Genomic DNA, 16,248 nt, shown 5'->3' on the forward strand with positions numbered 1-16,248 from the left:
GTCACAACAACCGGGACTGACACACTTTTAGTGGTGCAGTCATGTGGAGCGAGGAGGGAGCATGGACGGAAACTGGCGCGCCAATTCAGTGACAAACTGTCGTGCTGCACGAAACCAGGCTCGTCAACTCGGGCCTAATCTATGGAAGGCCATTGGAGAAAACAACGAGACGTTTATGTCGTTCAATATGCTACAGCGTCCGTCAGAAGGGAACGGTCAAATTGCTGCAGGGGGCAAGATCCTTATCGATTGCCGGAAGTGTTTTATATTAGGCCTATTGTTGTTGTTTTTATTGATAATAATGTTGTTGTTGTTGTTATTATTATTATTATTATTATTATTATTATTATTAATAATAATAATAATAATAATAATAATAACATTATATGGGTTGCTTGCATGGAAAGAATCAAAATAAAGTATTTTTACAAAGTATCTGGAAACTTCTCAGTGAGGTAGCACACAGAACACAATTTGCTACTGAAACCAAGTAATGAAATTAAGCTCCACTATACCCAGAACTCGTTTTGAAAACAAGACAGTCTAGATCGTTTCACGGCTCCCAGTGCTGGGACAGAAACGGTGAAAGCAGCTAGCAAAGCATTAGTGGATTAATCTCCTCTGGAGTCCATCCATGCAGCTGGCAATCAAAAAGCTATACACTGTAGTGTATTTTAGAGTCGGGACTCCCTCAGCAATTACTGCTTGGGGAAATAACTTCTACTGATGTTCCATCACTGCAGTAACTCGTCTTAGTGAGACAAAAAGGGTGTTACCAAAAAACAAACCCAAGTTGAGAGAATATAAATGCAGCCATCCCAGCGCAACAGCTGCTATCGTAAGCGGTATTGTGGTCTGCAAAATGCCGGAAGTACAGAGGCTGGTATCCAAAACCCAGAGCAATATGGAGAAGAAAAATGGACTAATCTTTGGAAATCCTGTTATGCCAGAGCATCTTTTTAAATCAAAATCTTGAGTGTGAGTACACATATTCAGTCTCATTAAGATATGGGAAATGAAATGGCTTCCAGTGGCCTAAAGTGAACCGTAATTAAGATATGGAATGTACAGGAAAGTTCTGTCAAATGTGGAGTTCACAACGCTGACTTTAAGAGAGCCAAAAAATTTTTTTTTTGCATTTTAATTAATTTTGATCTGCAGCAATTTCCCTGTAACTGTCAGGGAAGCATCTTATTTGTACCTTGCAGAAGCCAGTACTGAAGGATCCTTGTCTTTTGTCCATTGCCTGAAAAGCACCTCTCAGTTCATTAAGCTTTAGAGGGGCACCCTGGTTTACAGGCAGTCTGTGCCACTGCAGTAAAACATGCTGTTAAATATGTTTAAAACATGGATTCTCTGTTTAAGTTACACACTCAGAGTTACGTAGTGTGTCAATACTATGTTGAATATTTGGACATAGGTGCTGATACTGCAAACTCCTTTCATGTAGTCTCACCCTACTGTTAGTCTCTATGGTTGCTGCGGAGTGACAGAGAAATTGACGAATGTGGAGAGGGAATCAGATGGAGATGGTCTTAAGCCTGTTGATAAATGGGATCCCTTACTTCACATTACACAAGTAGCGAAACAGGCCAGTAAGAGGCACATGTCTGAACAGAACCAGTGTCCATATAGATGACAGAGATCGTCAGTGATTCAGTCAACATATTTACTGTGCGCTGCACTGCAATACAGCTGCAGTGGGTCGATCATTGTCAGGTATTGAAGTCTCCGCTATACCTTCAACCATACGTAGACTAAATTAATCAAATGCACAGTTGGAAAATGCATTTTCAGAGCAACAGTGAAACAAATGTATTGACCCAAACACTGAGCCAACAACCAGGTGAAGTGTACTACTCAAACATAACATGATTTCCTACAAACCAACACTGCTTCACCCCCCCATAGTTTCAATGGGGTTAAAATTTTTCAATACGGCAATGGAGGCGAAGGAAACAAAGTACAATCTGGTCTTTTTCTTTTTCTTTTACTGACAAGTCGATTGATTTCTGTAACATACAAACAGGTCTGTGTGGTAGGGTTTGTTGAGAGAGGTTCCAGAGGCTCGGCCGCGGTGGTGTGTGCGCGTGCGAGCTGGAACGAGGGGCAGATTCTCCAAAAGGCACAGGCAGGCTCCAAGGCGAGAGGTACAGCCGAGTATGGGCCAGGAATAAAACAGCATATCATAGAAAAATAACCTTTACAATAAAATTTACAAAAAAGTATTATTACAATCTTGAGCCCGTGCCATTTCAGCGGCTGGTGACTGCGGTTCCAGCCATTTTGTCTTTTTGCTTTGTTTCTTTTTTTTTTTCTTTTTTTTTTTTTTTAAAGGAAAAAAAAAATCAAATAAAATAATAATTAAAAAAAACCCTGAAATATTATCTAGAAACAGGAGGGCAAATAATTTACAATGGAAGTTACACAAGGGTGTCGGATCATGCAGAAACTTCTTACATCTTCTGTTAATACGAATACTTAGCGACAGCAAATTTGTCAAATTATATACCTACTTGCCCTGTACATTAATAAAACACTGCATATATAGCTATCGAGAAGTTAGAGGAGAAAAAAAAACAAACAAAAAAAATAAAATAAAAACAGTAGTCCACTGCCCCTATTAATACGTGTCTTACTGTATTGTAATGATACAAGTCTAAACGTACTGCAGCAGAGGAAGAAAAGCCGTTTCTCTTGAGTTTAAAAAAATCCATCAGTAATCCTTTAAGAGACTAAGGCAGGTTAATGGTCCCAGCAAAGAGAGTAATTAGCACCAGAATACAGAACCCCTGGCAAAAAGTACAAATACAGTAGAGTGTGTACCATTGCATGATGGAGATTATCTACATTGCTTTAAAAGGTTGTGTTAGTCGGAAAGGGGGGGCTGTGTTTGAAAGGGTGAAGAGTACAGTCTATTCCTCCATATACAGTGGCACTTTAAGGAAAGGGACGCCTTCTCCAGGTCTGTAGGGCGATGGGGGAGGAGAAGGGGGGTGGGGGGGTGCGGTCTGTAGCTATCATGTCCATTTCGTTGGGGGGTCCCGGGGACCTTTGGGCTTCGTGCAGCGCTTGCTGAATCCTGCAAAACACAGAAACAGCAAATGGGGAGACCTCGGTGAAAAATGGAGTACCCGTACATCTCCCAACGGGCACAAACAGTAACTTAAGAGCGTAAAGAGCCTATAAGCAGCCTAGCTTTAAACTCTGGTGAGCAGCTTCAGTCTGCTCACAGACTCTCTGTGGCTTGCGTTGGAGGTGGGGGGTGGAGGGTATCAAATATAAAACGGCACTTGTTTTCATTACTTAAGCAAGATCCAAATCTGACTTTTCAATCGAGCAGTCGGGCTGCGCGCGGCAGCTTTGTGATTCACTCCGCTCTCTCTCTCTCTCTCTCCCTGCTCCTTCGTTCTCGCGCTGAAGGTACCAATTTGTCAAGAGCGCGTCTGTCAGCTGAACTTTGTTAAGCGGCGTAGGGGTTTGTCGAGACTGCCTACAGCTACGAGCCCGGGAACGCCGCGTTGCAAATTGTAAAAGCTGTAAACGCTTTTCGCCGCCGCCGATGGAGTCAAACCCCCGCGCATCGTCCTGCTCTGAGAAACGCTCCTGAAGCTGAGGCGTGGCGCAGTCGGTAGGGCGGCCCAATCTCAAGGCATATACAGCCCCCCCCCCCCCCCCGCGTGGGCAGTGGTTCAGTCCCCCCCCGGTGGGCAGTGGTTCAGTCCCCCCTGCGGTGGCAGCTTCTGAGCTGTGACCTCTTCTCTATCTGTTACCCTCTCTGCTTTCTACCCACCCGAATAAAGCAAAAAATATGAAAGGACCGTCAGTTCTCATTTAAAAAAAAATAAAAAGTGCTCCCAGAGCTGAAATGCATGTTTACAGGAGAACTTTGCAATGAAATGAAAGCAAAGAACTTCCCATCTCAGTTCTGGGTTTATTTTATGTTTACTTCACTAGGCAGGTCAATACAGAATCCAAATCTCATTTGCAAGGAAGGCATGAGGAATTGACCCAAGGTGTAAGATTGCAAATATGTGATTAGAATGTTCTTAACTGGACATTCAAATGCTGAGTTCCAGAACACTGACATAGAATTTCAGGGGGAAAAAAACAACTCCCCAAAGGTGGGTAAGAAAATTATGGAATTATGTAACCAACTGGACTATCCATATCATACTGCCAAGATTTAAATTATTTTATTGATACTGTGTATTCAACTCACATACATGGCAATGCATCCTCACGGATGTGCCTGGCAGAACATACTACCAAGCGCATGAGTATGCACAGCAGGTTTACCTTCAGAAACATTCTCCTCAGTCTCTGCCCTAGCATATGAGAAGGACCTGGCAGAGAGCCTCAGAGAGGTAAGGCCCCTTCAGCAGCCCTGGAGAGGAGCTCACCTAGCTCTGAGGCACCCTCGGCGTCGTCCGCGGTGTCCGGTCGTGCATTGGCAGTGTTCCCATCTTCCCCTGGGGCGGGGGCCTTCTTCCTGTTCTCTCCATCTCCTGGGTCATCTAGGAAAAACAGCAAGGTGTCACTGGAGGACAATTCTACAGGCTTCAGGAAAAGCCTGAAAGTAGGCTGCTGTCCAGTGGCACTCTAACTGGGATTAATATTTGCTCTACTCGTACATTTATGTAATCTACCCATAAAGCACCCCAAATCCAGGATGATTTACTTTAAAGAACCATATTTAAGAAGGATCGGTATATAGACGTTCGCGTTTCTGCCCGCTGGGAGACGTATGAGTTCTCCCCGTTTGCTCTTCTGTGTTTCACAGAGCCATCACACGTGTTCATTTTCCAATTTGAAATGACTAACAAGCTGCACAGAGAAATGTTATTTGTTTCTGGCGCACGCACAAGTGTACACACACACAAATGCGTGCACACACACACACCGCGTGCATCTCCTGCGATGGGTATTCCAGACTGGGCTTTTTAGCCGCTTTTAATGATATGAATGATTCATTTTCACAGCGATCTCAGAGGGCGATCAGATTAATTATTTGTGCCGCGTTTGTGCGATGCCGCTTTGCATTTCAGAGGCACGGGCCGTGGCAGAAGTGAGGGTGGGAACGCCACCCCCCCAGTCCCCCCCCAACCTCTCCCTCTGGTTACAAAGGGGGAGGTCAACACTCGCACGCAGGCCACTCTCCCACCGCGCTCCCGTCCGTTAATGATATTCTCTCCTCCGACATCAAACGGCATAGCGGAGCACCGTTTGCATGCTGAACCGCCGCGGCGCTTTTAATTGACAAACGAGAGGGCGCGGGCTGACTTCAGAGAGCTCCCGCCCGCCTTCGCAAACGCCGCGCGGGCTCTCCCGCTAAACGGCCCCGCCGCCGCCGCCGCCCCGCACGAGGAGGCGCGCCAGGTCACATGACCCCAGCGGCCGGCCGGGTGACCTACCATTCTCAGCGCTCCTGGGGGGCATCGCACCCTGTGGAGGGGGGCGGGGGGGGAGAAGGGAGAGAGAGGTTACGGCGGGCTTCGTTTCCTGATTTAAGGCGAGAGGCTGATGTAAGACGTCCTCACCTGGGGAGACTCCGCCCCCGTTCCCAGGCAGTCCGGAGAGCCGCTCCAATCCGCTGAACTCCCCGACCCCGAGGCCTTCTGATCCGAAGAGTCTTCTTTAGACAGAAAACAGGGGCAGAGTTAGCACCGGGGGGGAGGTGGGGGGGGGGGGGTTTTGTAGGATAATGCACATTGAGAAGGTCATATCCCACACAGGTGCAGGAACTCCAGGCTCCTTCATGTTACAATGGACTCTGGCAGTGGACTGAGGAGCGGGAAACTCCCCAGGGGCTCCCCACTCTGCACCTTACACTGCACCGCGGAAGGATATACCACAGAGCGCATTACATAACGGAATAACATCACCCTGACCTTCCTGCCGCTCGCCCAGTGCACACTGGGAAAGGCTCAAGCACCCCCCACGACCCTACCCAGGAAAAGCGGGTATAGATAATGGATGGATGGATGGATCAACCTGATCCAAAACACTCAATGGGCCTCATTCACAAAACTTTTCTTAAATTCTTCTATCTGTTCTTAATAAAAGTTCCTATGAAAAGCCAACGTGGGATTCATGAAACATGCAGATCTTCGATTCTGTGCATATACCAGGTGTATCAGAGCCGGAATGCCAATTGTTTGTAAATTGATTGCGCGTGTCTGTTCATATTGATATCCATAAGGAAACACCCCAGCAATCCCATAATAGGCGCTTGTGGGTCTTATATATATTATTATATCATTACCAATAATCGTAGATCACTGTTATCAACAAACTACATGAATTGCACATGTTCCAACAAGGCTATTTTTGTAAAAACAAAACAAAAGTTGTAAAGTGCACCAAAAAAAAAAGAAAAATAGAAAACTCAACTAAAACAAGCAAACCTGCTCTCTTAAAACAAAATAAAGCTAAACAGAAATTGAAATGAAAAGCTTCAGATTAGTTAATACAATTAAAATAAATAGCACAATTACTATTAATACATCATAGTAATATAATAATTGTATTGATAAACATTTGTTGTTAACATTAGTTCTGTAACTACTTAAGATGACTTACGATGAGTTTCCAAACACATAGCCTATATTTTGATCTTACCAAAGAAGAAATTCAGATTTTGTGTGGAAATTTGATTGTGCGCATGTTTGGTGAATGAGGTCCAATGCCTCTACACACCAACCCAACACACTCAAATGACCAGGGATCCACAGATCCTCAGGACACACTACCTTTAAACAACAAGACAAGCCAAGCAAAGCCAGACCAATGAGCCCTATCCAGTATGAAAGCAAAATAAACACACTGCAGTCAATTCAGCCAAATCGTCACAATACTGAGAATGTTACATTAAAAAAATATCCAAAAGGAGTTTACATCAATCTTTGCTCACTCACCCTCTTCAAATCAAATAATTATCACTAATGTGAGAGTAACTGAAGAGAAGGCCCCATTGACAGTAGCATTATACACAACTGTGTCATCTAAACCATGCACAAAGCCTGCAAATTAAATAGATTTCTTTCTTTTTTAGAGCAATTTGTTTTTGAAAAGGTTTTTTTTTTCTTGAAAACAGAAATGACTACTTCATCTACATCATTTACTTCACGCAGAAATGCAAGTGGTCCTCAAGTCGCACCCTGATTGGCTCAAATGTTATCACCCTCGTATTCTGCGATTGGCTGGTTCAGCACTAAAAGGCAGCTCGCTGGCGGCTGACCACGGTTTGAACCCCTCTAACCAAGGTAGGGTGAAGAAGCAAACCGTATCCTGCCAGTGTGGTCAGAATTGGATAATTAGAGCCCCCACAGAATTAAAACAGCAATGTTTTGTGGCTTATGCTGCTCTTATACAGAGAGCCTCCACAACAACAGGGTAAGCTCACTATTGTGCCATTCAAGAACTCTCCAACTGGCGCATTTCAATGAATTTGCTTATCAAGCATTCGTACACCGCTGACTGCAAATGCACTGCAAAAGTATTATGCTAAAGGAATCATAACAGCAACAATCCTGAATTTATGACCAAACATGCCTAGATTACCATCTGTTTAGTCTGGGAGAGTGGCTACAGAGGGAGGTGGTTCAGGCACGCTGAAAACTGATGTATCGTCAAGTTGAATCATGGAGTTTAGGCAGTTGGATACGGATGTCTGGACAGCTGAGTGTGCCAGGCATCCTAGCAGTACTGCCCCTCAAGCCAGCAGGACCACACATTCGCTTGGCAGCCCAGCCCAGCTCATTGTTCTGGACTATGGCACAGAGGCAGGAAGGTAGCTTAGCCTAGTCCATGAATGCATGGTCAGTTAGCCCTGCAGGGTTAGAACATTAATTGAAATCAGGTAGGGGTTCCAGTAGGAGGGCTCACAGTAGTGGCTGCCTTAGCCGTTAGAGCTTACACACTGGTGGCTGAGGAGGACTGTATAGCAGCTGGATGGAGCTTCTATACAAGTGTTTATCTTTTTGTTCTGTTTGGCACAGAGACTAGACTTACTGTGCATGTTGACCCCCCCCTCCCGCTCAATAGCTGGGTTTCTCCTGAGATTCTTTCCCAATCGGGGAGTTTTTTCTCGCTACTGTGTTAGGGTTTCTCCCTCACAGCCTGACCGATGGGAATTTTTGGGTGAATCTCAGGTCCTGGATGGAATACATGGTGACATCATGTCATGTGCTAACCAAGAGCTTTAGGTCTTAAGGCACAGCAGATCAAGCATGGAAGCGGGGAGAGAGGTCACCCGTTCACCACAAACCAGCGCGGCCCTGTGCGTAACGGCTGTCACTCAGAGCCAGACAGCTCGTCAGTCAGGCGCTAGACACCACCTGCGTCCCAGAGGACGGTGACATCACCTCACCTCACCTCACCTCAGCAGTACGCGGTCTCCCCGTACACGGAGCAGCCACAACCCGCTCCCCGAGCATCCATCTGCAAACGAGCAGCTAATTAGGGCCCGCTCGCTCCGAGCCTCGACTGCTCAAACGGCCTATTAGCATCCGCCGCGGTCACAGCTGCGCGGGCCGGCCTGGAGGAGGGAGGCGGGGTTTCCGTTTCCACGCTACGAGCCTCCGTCGCTGCCGTAATGAAGCCCAACAGGCGCCGGCCCAGCCCAGCCCGGCCTCATTAGCACAGGGAAGCACGCATCTCCCTCAGACGCGCTGTGGCCACACTGGATAATGTGCCTGTGTGCACAACTGACCCCACGTTAATAACTGCAGCTGTACAATTCTAAAAATAAGTGAATTAGTAAATAATTAAAGAAATACATAAATAAACAAACCTCAGCTGTTCAAATATGACTGATGCAAAACAACAGCCCTTAAAAAATTTAAATAAAATCATCTAAAAGTCCGCTGTCTCTGCATTCACATCACAGCATACTTCATTGGAAATAAATCACCACACAGCCCGCACTGTAGCAGGGACACGCTCTCTCAGTGAAATGTAATGGAACTGAAAGCCCATCACTGCAAACACTGCTCTCTTCACCCCGCCGCGGGCTTCCTCAGGCTAACGTCTGCAACGGAGGGTGCAGTTACAGGCTCCGCCCCGCCCGCCTGCAAACGGCTTCCGACAAATCAAACCCCTCATCCAAGGCAAAAGCTCAACGCGACACAGATACAGAACTACGGTCAAATACAATCTCAATTACCCGCTGATGATTGCCATCGTTGGAAAATTACAGCGTTGGAGGCATGGTTCCAATGAACCACCTTATGTAATCTACTGCAATTTCATTAAAACTACATTACCCATGAACACCTGTGCTGCTGAAATATAGTCAGAAAGAAATGTACATTTTTATCAGAAGGCACTACTAGCAGTATATAAAATTTAATTTTCACCGGTTGGAATGTATTTTATTGGACACTTCTGATAAAGGGTTAAGGTTATTTCCACAAGAGGCAAATATTTGTGTAACTGCAAGTCCAACTTTTCATTCACAAACATTGCATCTACCCTCATAAACACTGTACATCTGTAGATTTGCACTGTATATTAATTACAGGGTGATAAATGAGTGTGGGAGGGCTTCAAGTCAGTAGTAGCTCTCAAAATGCTGACCCAAAAAGAGGCCAGCAACCTTTAGCATCCAACTTCTTGAATGACAGGAGGGGTCACTTTTAAAATCAACAGAGACTTTTACTAGCAGGAAATCAGGGATGTAATTTAATGCTGTGGCTATGTACTTTTTAATGCTGGGTGTACTTTTTCCAGTGGCTCAGATTCACTTTTGAAAATCTGGAAAATTTCCATTCATTAGATCAAAGAAGAACACAAAAGGCAAACCCAAATCCCAGGTTCAAAGGTCTGAAGAGCTGTTCTTGGCGCCCTCTAGTGGCCAGTGAGTGGACAGGTCGACAGGTCGGGAGGAGGAGGCCAGACAGAACGCACCTGAGGCCAGACAGAACGACTCTGGGGTTCTCACGGGCAGAGGGGGAGGGGAATCTTCAGTCTCGTCACAGTCTGAATCGGACAAAGACCAGGTGTTACCGTCCAGAGAGCAAGTGTGGCACCAAGCCCGAGGTGCGCAAGTCAGAGAGCAGCGGGTCTGCCCAGCAACCCCATCACCATGCTACCCTGCACGTGCAAGCCAATCAAAAAGCTTAAATCAAGGCATCGAGCCAATCAAAAAGCTCAAATCAAAACAGAAGCCAATCAAACAGCCCAAATCAAGGCATCGAGCCAATCAAAAAGCTCAAATCAAAGCACCAAGGCAAACGGGTTCACTTCCCCAGAGAAACAAAAGAAACTGAAGCGGAAAAGGGACAGCTGTAATAGTTTTTGACCAAAGCATTCCCCCCCATGTCGGTGCAGGCATTTCCACATCTTACCCACAGGCAGAGGAACTGCGCAATAATTTCCCCCCAAAGTGATCGCTTATTACTCACACATGCAGCCTACTCCTGCGGCTCCCACTCGAACCATTACCTGACTGCACCCCTCCCGCTCACCTCCTTACGTCACCTAACCTGACTCTTACCCCACCCTGACTGCACCCCCTCCTGCCCACCTCCTTAAATCACCTATTCTGACTCTTACTCTTTCCTGACTGCACCCTCCCCTGCCCTCCTCTTCCTCATTTCCTGACGGCCGTCTCACTTCCTTCTTCACGCTGCGTGGGGGATTTCCCCCGGCGCGACACAGCGAGGGCTCCCGCTGCGATTCCAGACGACGCACACGCGGCAGCTCCCCGCCTCGCGCTCGTCACCCCCTAACAATGCGCTCGGGTTTGAATGGAAGGCGGAGTCTGCTAATACCCCTTTTGGTCACTCCAGATCCGGTGGGGGGGGGGGGGGGGGGGGGGGTTATGACAACTGACAGACCAAACAGAGGGCCGGGGAAGGCTTCAGTATGAACTGCTCTGTTCAGTTTTATCCAAAATATTTATCTGTTCTGAAGAGGACCTTGAGGATATGTCTCTAAAAATTGAAGCTTACTTAATCCTATTGTAAAACTTGTCCTTATTCTTCTCTGATTTTTTTTTCCCTCACTGTTTTCTTCAAACAAAATATTAAAATGGAATAAAATATGAAAAATTACTCCACAGCAAAACATGTATTGTGTACTTTATCATCAATCTTATTCCTAATGGCTTTCAGTTCTTCCACAAAGACGATGGTTATAAACTACGTGAAAGATTCTCAATGACATTCACAAAAGTGAAATGGGAGCTTTAATTGCTTTCACCGGGTAGAACACTTAATCTCGCGCAATCTTATTTTCATAAGCTATAAGAACATAAATATCACTTCCTGCGGAGCTCTGCGGTACACGTGGCTTATGAAAGACATTCAGCAGAGACGAGTCGCCCGACGCAGGGGAGCCCGCTACCGAAGGTGAACATCATCAGCAAACGCTCTCGCTGGACAAAAACGCCAAAAAAAAGGTGGAACAGCAGGAGGTCTGTGAGCAGGGAACAGGGACGCGTTTCCCTCCCCCTCCGTTTCCCCTCCGGACAGACGCAGGCCGAATCTGGGCTTCGGCGGTAAGAGCGCGGCCAAAGCCCGATTTCCACCCGTCGCGCGCGAGCCGGCGGAAAAGCTGCACATGCCCCGAATTTCAGCCAATCAGCAGCAGAGCACCACAGAGCCCGGGAAACGGCACCGCCCCCCCACCACATTCACCCTCAGCACTGCATTCCGTCAGCATGCCCTCCTGCAAAAGCACGTCGCTTTGCAAAGACAGTTCACTCATGCAACACACAAAGACTTCATCAAATATTTCTCATGAATTAATCTCAACCGTAGCCCCGCCCCCTCCGCTGCTGTAACCAGTGGTGTGTCAGAAGCGGGCCGATTGGCAGAGATAAAGTGGGGGGGGGGGGGGGTCTTGGCATTGGCCTGGCCTGGAATCCGACAGCGCTAAATTACTAAGCCACAGGCCTCCCCACGAATCTCCCCAGGCTATGAACGCCAGGCATGTGACCGCACTGCGATCCACCTTGGGGTGAGACCGGGGGTGGGCGGGTCCCGTCGCTACAGAAAACGGTCTTACGCCTGCTGAGTCACCACTTGTTACTATGGTGACAATGACAGGCGCAAGAATCTTGCTGTGTCTTTTGATCGAGTCAAAGTTTGACGCAAATATAAGATCAAAAGAACACAACAGACGCATTTGCGCTTAAAATATGTGGCTAAGATATGCAAATATTTCAAATCAATTCAGTCAATTGAGTTGAACGGTCAAATTTTTCTATATTAGCTGGATTGATGCGTTTCAACATTTTTGAGGGCAAAGAGTTGCTCCACATAATCTCCACTTAAACTGAACACAATGCACAGTCCTGCTGAAGCTGGGGTAGGTCCTTGAGTAATCTCTGGCCAGTGCAGGGCAATGCAGTACTGTGTGTGTCTGTGTGTGTCTGTGTGTGTCTGTATGTGAGGAGTGCAGGGGCCTGTCCTTATAGCTTGAGTTCCTACTGTCACCCTACCCCTACCCGCTCTGAGAAAGAGCGGCAGTGCCTGGGGGGGGGGGGGTCGGGGGCAGTGACCAGCCTGGGGGGAGGGGGTCGGGGCTATCCCAGGCTGCCTGGCCAAAGCCAGCCAGCCGGGGGCGAGGGTTTGAGAGGAGCCCCACGTACTTGGTGCCGTGTCCAGAGGGGAGGACCGACCGGCGATGGACATGGAGGAGACCTTCCTGGCGGGGTGGGGCTCACCGGGGTAGGGCGCCAGCACGGTGCCGCTGGCGGTGGAGACGCTGCTCGCGCGGCTGGGGTCCCAGGCGGCCCCCGAGGGCGGTCCGCGGCCCTCGCCCTCCGAGTCGGAGTTCTCCGAGTGCAGCGGGTTGGTGAAGCAGAGCGCAGTCCTGGGGGCGGGGCCGAGGGCGGAGCCCGGCGAGGGCGAGCGGGACTTCTGCGAGCCGGCGAGGGACCAGGGCGCCTGGCCCTTGTCCCGCAGGGGCAGGTGGTTGGGCCGGGGGGGCGCCTCCTCGCCCTCGGGCTGGGCGGGGCAGTCGGCCCGCGAGTCCTCGCCGGGGGGGGCGGAGCCGGCGGCGTGCTGCTTGGCCTTGAAGGCGTGGCTGCGGTGCAGCGCGTTGCTGCTCTCGAAGCTGCGCGGGCCCTCCTGCAGGGGCACCTTCTTGATCTCGATGCTCAGCTTGCGCTCCAGCTTCTTCTCCAGGCCCTCGCCGGGGGAGGGGCAGGGGGAGGTCCCCGTGCCCCCGGTCCCGCCCTCGGGCGGGGCCTTGTTGTAGTTCTCGTTGAGGTCGGGGTTCTGGCCCGACGCCATCACGTGCAGCACGGGCTTGGGGTGGTAGCGGTCGTTGTCCTGCCGCACGTTGGTCACCGTGGGGAAGGCGGAGGGCGGGGACGGGGTGAGGATGGGCGGGACCGGGCGAGGCTCCGGGGGCTGCAGGATCTCCTCCTTTACGTCCCCTTCAACCTGACAACCGCTGCACGAGAGAGAGAGGAGAGAGAGAGGGAGACGGAGAGAGAGGGAGACAGAGAGAGAGGGAGACAGAGAGAGAGAAAGAAAAACAATAAGACCTTAACCTCAATACAACCCCATATTCAAGTTAAGAACAAAAATAATCATTTTAATCATAAAGAGCTTTCAAGCTGTGTGCCCAAAGCATTTCACTGCAAGAATACAAAAGAGAAGTAAAAAAAAAAAAATGCCCCTTTCATTTGAGATAGTAAAAAATTATGAACATGAATGTAAATATGTTTAGTTTTTTTTAAAAGAAAGACTAGCTGCCTATATATCCTATTTGACTCCTAGGCAGGGACCCCTTATATATGTTAACAGTACATAATTTTGACTGAAGTCGATAAGATGAAGTCATTAACTGAAAAAACAAAAAAAATGCAGTGACTAGACAGAATAATCACACTGCGCTCAGCTCAATCATGTTGTACCACCCATCACCACCAGATGGCAGATTCCACCACAGACCTTAACAATTGCAAGCGGTTGTTTAAGCTTCATTTCCCCAGGCGAACCAATGACACGCTCACTTCTGTGTTTACATCAGGTATTAGCTCTATCAGTCTCCCTCTTTTCCGTGGAATTCTACATTTTGTCTCATTACAGCGGTTGTGCAACGTTTAAAAAAAAAAAAAAAAAAAAAACAGCAGTGAAAAAAACGGATTCTTTTTCCGACGGCTCCCAGGATGCTGAGGTGTGAGACCCTGTGTGTGAGAAAGTCAACCACACGCCGGGTGATGGAAACTCCGCCCTCAGACCGAAACTGGTAAATCCCCTGGGCCGGGTGAAAAAGCCAAACTCACAAGCTCCGCCTCCCCCACATCCTGAGACCCGCGGCACAACCTGCCCTGGACAGGCAGCGCGTGTGAGTGCGCACTGCTCGTGCTCCTTAATGCGCCGTAGTCACAGCACCGACACGCACACAACCACGCGCTGGTCAGGGCCATTCAGCAAGCAGCTGGGGCCAAATATGACACTCTCGGGCTTTGACAAGAGGGGGAATTAAGCATTCAATCAGATGCATCAAAAATGTTGACTATATATCAAGGTTTGCATGTGCACACACCACCTGCCAGTCAAAGAATAATAAATAATAGCCATGCACACTTTAACAAGGCAACTACAATGTTTTATCAAAACAGATTTTGTACAGTAATTTTACAAACAGCCTGTTGAAAATGTTTGGCTCGTATGCAGTAGAATCCAACCCCCAGGAAGTAACAGCTGAAGAGCCTACAGGCCATAAAGCAAAAATACATTTTAAAAGACTTGTAGGACATTGTTTTCCTTCTATCACACACATATTACAGTGGTTACGAATACCAGTTCAGCAGCCACACTTTACAATGTCCTGTGTGCTGAGTGACCCTTTAACTGCAGCGCCTCCTACTGGTCAGCCCCAGTACAGCGCTCCTCAGCACTACACCCCCCCTTGAGGGTTGGAATGCAGGCTCTCCCCTGGATCTCCTCCAAATCAAATCAGGGCCCACTTTCAAGTGCTTCTGAATATGGCTCCCACACCATACTGCCACAGCCAAGAGGACAGAGGTCACAGCTGCTGCTGCCGCCAAAACACACACACACACACACACACACACACACAAACGCATACATGCATACATGCATGCACACACGCACACACACACAAAAGACTCTCTCGTACACACTCAGACACATGCACACAGATAGACATTTCCTCTCTCACACACACACTTTCACACATACACAGACACATTCTCATACACACGCACACAGACAGAAAGACGGAGACACACACACACACACACACACACACACCTCTTTCTCACACACACACACCCACAGACGCGCACGTAAGCACAGCGCGCGTAACACTGCCTAATCCCCAGTACGGGAGCCCAGGCCCTGAGTAAGCAGGATGTGAGGTTTCTGACGCACGCCGGTGAGTACGGTGTTTCGCACCGCATCCCACAAGGCCGTGCTGCACCCCGGCAGGTCATCCACAGGCCAACGCTGGGATCGATGCTAACCGCCTCGCGGAGCGCGAGCCGAGGCGCTAGCGCTGCCTCTGGGCTCAGACCCTCCCGTTCGGCACGCCGACGGCACCGCTGGTCTGGGCGCGACGCGGCACAGGCTGCCGTTCCCAGGGGACCAGAGAAAACTCCGCCCTTCTGCGCTCAGAGCGCTCTGCGGTCTCTTTCCCTCGCCCCGCCCCTCCCGCGTGGACGGATGGTCCCTGTGCCCTCAGAGCTCGATGGTTTCTGAGAAAATCTTCCTCTGACTCCGCAATAACTCACAAGCCCCTCGTAAACATCCCGGCTCAGTCAGGAGCACGATGCGCGTTAGAGCGAGCCGACCCGCTTCCTGCATTCTGGGCTTCCATACGTAAAGCAATCCTTCTTCAGGAAACCGGAACGAGCGCCGGCCCCCTGTAGAGCCAACATGGCAGCCGCGGCACCATGAGAATGAGCTCATCTGAAATTTGTGTGGCACCAGGGCATCGGGGTGGGCCTGGCATATCTGATTACCATGACTCACAGCACGACCTTGACACAGCTCTCTGTGGAACTCCCACAGATGCTCTCTAGTGCTCACACACAGAGATGAACAAACACACACACACACACACACACATACAGACACGCACCAACACAGACACAGAGACATACAGACTGAGACAGACACAGAGACGCTTGCTCTCTCACACACACAGAAACACACAGACACTAGCACACACACACAGACACTAGCGCACACACACAGACACACACACACAAAAAGCTGTGGATGAATCACGATCAGCGCCGGAAACGCTGTGAGACACGAC

At 48.8% G+C, this 16,248-nt stretch overlaps 1 protein-coding gene across 8 annotated transcripts in view; it reads right to left on the reverse strand.

The window, feature by feature from the left end:
• Positions 1–1,976: 1,976 nt before the first annotated feature.
• ptpn12 (protein tyrosine phosphatase non-receptor type 12) overlaps positions 1,977–16,248 on the reverse strand; it is a 51,459-nt gene continuing 37,187 nt past the window's right edge. The window contains exons 13-18 of one of the 8 annotated variants that reach the window (XM_035426193.1): positions 12,674–13,407; positions 9,910–9,981; positions 5,541–5,635; positions 5,415–5,445; positions 4,404–4,517; positions 1,977–3,082 (exon numbers count right to left, since the gene is read on the reverse strand). In XM_035426193.1, coding sequence (XP_035282084.1) covers positions 3,021–3,082; positions 4,404–4,517; positions 5,415–5,445; positions 5,541–5,635; positions 9,910–9,981; positions 12,674–13,407 — 1,108 coding nt within the window. In that variant the 3' untranslated portion in view covers positions 1,977–3,020. Of the gene's footprint in view, positions 3,083–4,403; positions 4,518–5,414; positions 5,446–5,540; positions 5,636–8,914; positions 9,982–12,598; positions 13,408–16,248 lie in introns of those variants that run through there. The other 7 variants (XM_035426191.1, XM_035426194.1, XM_035426195.1 and 4 more) reach the window with 7 other exon arrangements.

Source organism: Anguilla anguilla, chromosome 7, assembly GCF_013347855.1.
Source record: "Anguilla anguilla isolate fAngAng1 chromosome 7, fAngAng1.pri, whole genome shotgun sequence".
In the NCBI taxonomy this organism is placed as follows: Eukaryota; Metazoa; Chordata; class Actinopteri; order Anguilliformes; family Anguillidae; genus Anguilla; species Anguilla anguilla.